The sequence below is a fragment of the Mandrillus leucophaeus genome, unplaced genomic scaffold (assembly GCF_000951045.1).
Source record: "Mandrillus leucophaeus isolate KB7577 unplaced genomic scaffold, Mleu.le_1.0 Scaffold243, whole genome shotgun sequence".
Classification (NCBI taxonomy): Eukaryota; Metazoa; Chordata; class Mammalia; order Primates; family Cercopithecidae; genus Mandrillus; species Mandrillus leucophaeus.
In genome coordinates, this window is record NW_012102510.1 from 2,467,956 (window position 1) to 2,471,827 (window position 3,872).

General features: G+C 45.5%; 1 protein-coding gene across 3 annotated transcripts in view; it reads left to right on the forward strand.

The window, feature by feature from the left end:
* RGN (regucalcin) overlaps positions 1-3,872 on the forward strand; it is a 21,295-nt gene that overhangs the window by 14,978 nt on the left and 2,445 nt on the right. For 2 of the 3 annotated variants that reach the window (XM_011982828.1, XM_011982827.1), the window contains one exon: positions 2,655-2,870. The exons of the other annotated variant lie outside the window; for it this stretch is intronic. In XM_011982828.1, coding sequence (XP_011838218.1) covers positions 2,655-2,870 — 216 coding nt within the window. The remainder of the gene's footprint in view (positions 1-2,654; positions 2,871-3,872) is intronic. 3 annotated transcript variants of the gene reach the window in all.

Below are 3,872 nucleotides of genomic sequence, written 5' to 3' on the forward strand. Positions count from 1 at the left end.
TTATATATTATATTATATATAATTATGTTATAATGCTATAGTATTCTTGCAGATGCCTAACACTAGTACAGTAGTATATACCTAATAGGTTACTCCGAGGTGCCCCAGGCCCAGAAAAAGGTGGGGTCATCTTATAGTCTAGATGGATTCTCAAGGTGATCGCACCCTGAAGATATCACCACACCCAAGATCTGACCTGTCTATGCTTGTTACTAGATAATGAAGCTGAGGCTCTAGATTATTCTGTCCACCAAGGAAGAGGCTTTCCAAGCAGCAGGAGATTCATGTGCATGTTCCAGGCCTCTTTTTCTGTGAGGCAGATATTGTGCAGGGAGAGCCGTGAAACAAACCCAACTGACCTAGAGCAGGAAACTGCCAAGGGAACATCTTTCTCCCCAAGGAGGGAGGATCAACCCTGTCTTGCTTGCTATTCAGGCTTCCCATCTACATTGTCTCTTTGGCATCTGTGCCATCTCATTTTCGGCATCTGTTGATTCTCTTTTCCTATGTGAGTCGAGATTTCCATGTTTCTTTGTGTTGCCAAGTAATCTGGGGTTGTGTTCTAGACATTTTGAATATTATGAGGCCCTGAGTCCTATTGAAATCCTTTGGCCGGGCGCGGTGGCTCAAGCCTGTAATCCCAGCACTTTGGGAGGCTGAGGCAGGTAGATCACTTGAGCTCAGGAGTTTGAGACCAGCCTGGGCAACACAGTGAAATCTCGTCTCTACAAAAATAAAAAATAAAACAAATGAGCCAGGCATGGTGGCTTACCCCCACAGACCCAGCTGCTCAGAGGCTGAGGTGGGAGGAACGCTTGAGTCCGGGAGGTTGAGGCTGCAGTGAGCTGTGATCACGCCACTGCACTCCAGCCTGGGCAACAGAGCAAGACTCTGCTAAAACAAACAAACAAACAAACAAAAAAAAAAACGAAGAAAAAAAAGAAGCAGCAGAAGGAGAAGGCGAAGGAGAAGGAGAAGGAGGGGGTTTGGCATGGCAGCTCATGCCTGTGACCCCAGCACTTTGGAGGCCAAGGCAGGTGGATTGCTTGAGTTGCTTGAGCTACTGGGGAGGCTGAGGTAGGAGAATCACCTGAGCCTAGAGGAGGTCGAGGCTGCATGAGCCAAGACCGCATCACTGCACTCCAGCCTGGGCAACCAGAGTGAGTCTAGGAGTTTGAGACCAGCCTGGGCAACATGGCAAAAGCCCGTCTCTACTCAAAATACAAAAACAAAACCAAACCAAAACAAACAAACCTAGCCTGGCGTGGTGGTATGTGCCTGTAGCCCCAGCCACTCAGGAGGCTGAGGTAGGAGAATCGCCTGAGCCTGGGAGATTGAGACTGCAGTGAGCCATGATCGTGCCACAACACTCCAGCCTGGATGACGTATGGAAGAAGAAGAAGAAGAAAGAAGAAAGAAGGAAGAAGGAAGAAGAGGAGGAGGAGGAAGAAGAGAAGGAGGAGGAGGAAGAGGAAGAGGAGGAGGAGGAAGAGGAAGAAGAAATCCTTTGAAGAATGTTGTTATAGTTGTCTTAGCAGGCAATGTATATGTGTAGGTTCAGGCCACAAGTTCCAACCTGTTTTTTATTAGATGTTATTAGGATCTGTCTCACACGTGTGCCACCCAGTGGTCAGTCTGGGACCCAGAAGGAGTTCTATCAGCTCTGCTCTCAATGTCTTCAGTAGGCTAATTCGAATCCAATTCATGCATGTATAAGTCCAAGTTGGGGTGAGCCTAGGAGATGGTAAACAGCTTAACGGGATTGCGTTCCTGAGCAATTGCCCCTTCACTATTTCTCAGTCATTTCCAGTTTCCTGGACCTCTCCTTTTCTTTCCACCAGCCAGAAACCACCCATTTCTATGACTGTGCTGCGTCTGGGACCAAGCAGCGAGGACAGAGAAAGATAATATAAAAGCAACAGTATTTGGCGTCACCCTTTTGGGGCTGCAACTTCACCCAATGGAGATGAACGTCTCCTTCCCTTGGAGTTTGCATTCCTACAGTTTCCTGCTGCTGGCCATTCTCTCTGCCATTGCTACCCCTGCTGCAGACTTGTCTGGGGACTGGTGCGTGAGAGAATGGAGAAAAAAGAGTGGAAAATAACCTAGGGATTTTCTCCACTCTCTCTGAGCTTCAGGAGTTTCCTTTTCTGCTCCTTGAACCAGATCTAGGGGGTTTCTCTTGGATCTCTGCCTGCACCACAGTGCACATTTCCAGATTTCAGGGTGCGTTGAGTTCAGGCTGGCAGATACCAGAGAAGAAAATGAAGAGCTCACCATCAATTCCATGGTACTTCCACGTCTGCTGTTCTTCCCTGAGCTACCTGCTAATATTTGCTTTTCAGAGTTCTAAGATGGCTGTGCCATGTATTTTATCCAGGTTTTATAGCTGTGCTCAGTGGGAGAAAATGAGGTTCGTGCATGTTTACTCCTTCTTGTTTTGAACCAGCACCTCTAGGCACAGTTTTAATTTGCATTATATGCAAGGTAATTGTCATTTTTTAAAAATGTATATATATATAGGGCCCAAATTGGAATTGTATAATGATTTCCTTTGATTTAATCACTGGAAAGGATCCCTGGTGAGAAAGGATGGTGTCGTGCATGGGGCAAGATGCTCTGGGGCAGAGCTGAGTGCTCTTTGGTTTTCATAGGCACCATGGCTGAGGAAACAGCTCCGGCAGTTCTTGAGCGGCACCAGGGATCCCTGTACTCCCTCTTTCCTGACCACCACGTGAAAAAGTACTTTGACCAGGTGGACATCTCCAATGGTTTGGATTGGTCGCTAGACCACAAAATCTTCTATTACATTGACAGCCTGTCCTACTCCGTGGATGCCTTTGACTATGACCTGCAGACAGGACAGATCTGTATGTATTTTTCATTATTTGTCTCAGTGCTGCCAGTATTGTTTTCACGTGTTTGTGACTAGTAAGGCGCCTCTCCCTCGCCTCATGTGAAGAGGTCCTTACTTAAATGGAGAGCTTTCTGATGCTACTATTCCAATACAGTAACGATAGCATAGACTTGACTGTGCTGCCAGTCAAATCATGGCCCTCAACATATTTAAATATGGCAAGAGTTTGGCATAATGTGGATAGATCTGGGGAAGCTAATAAAAAATAATTAATACAAATATAGATTCTCAATCCTCTTCCTTGCCATCATCACCAGAAAGAGGCTCACAGCAAAAGGGATCCTATTCTACCAGGAGGTGCCTAAAGGCAGATAATACTTAACGGAATATTGGCGCAAAAGAACAGAAACCTGTTCTTTTTGATTTGATTGCTATTTCTTGTTTGTACTTTAGTTAACCATAGGCAAGTACTCAGAAGCTAATTACCAACCTTTCAAAATGGAAATGCAAAAAAAAAAAAAAGTAATTGCACGTTGTCCAACTCCATCAATATGCTTGAAAGGAGCCATAGTTGGAAAATGGGAGGGAAGGAATTATTTAGAATCTAGAAGGGAGTCCTTGAAACTGTTTCATGAAAGGTGCCAAACCTTTTATGAAACAAAAGAGCAACACTAATAATAAAAATGACTTCGAAAAAATATCCCCAGAACTCTGCATGCAGATTTAATCAGAGGCAAACTATTCTGGTGCAGATGTTTTGCTTTGAAATATGTAGTGCTTGGGAGGCTGAGGCAGGAGAATCGCTTCAACCCGGGAGGCAGGGGTTGCAGTGAGCCAAGATCGCGCCACTGTACTCCTGCCTGGCAACAGAGCGAGACTCCATCAAGAAAGAAAAAGAAAGAAAGAAAGAAAGAGAGAGAGAGAGAAGGAAGGAAGAGAGGAAGAAAGGAAGGAAGGAAGGAAAGAAGGAAGGAAGGAAGGAAGGAAGGAAGGAAGGAAGGAAGGAAGGAAGGAA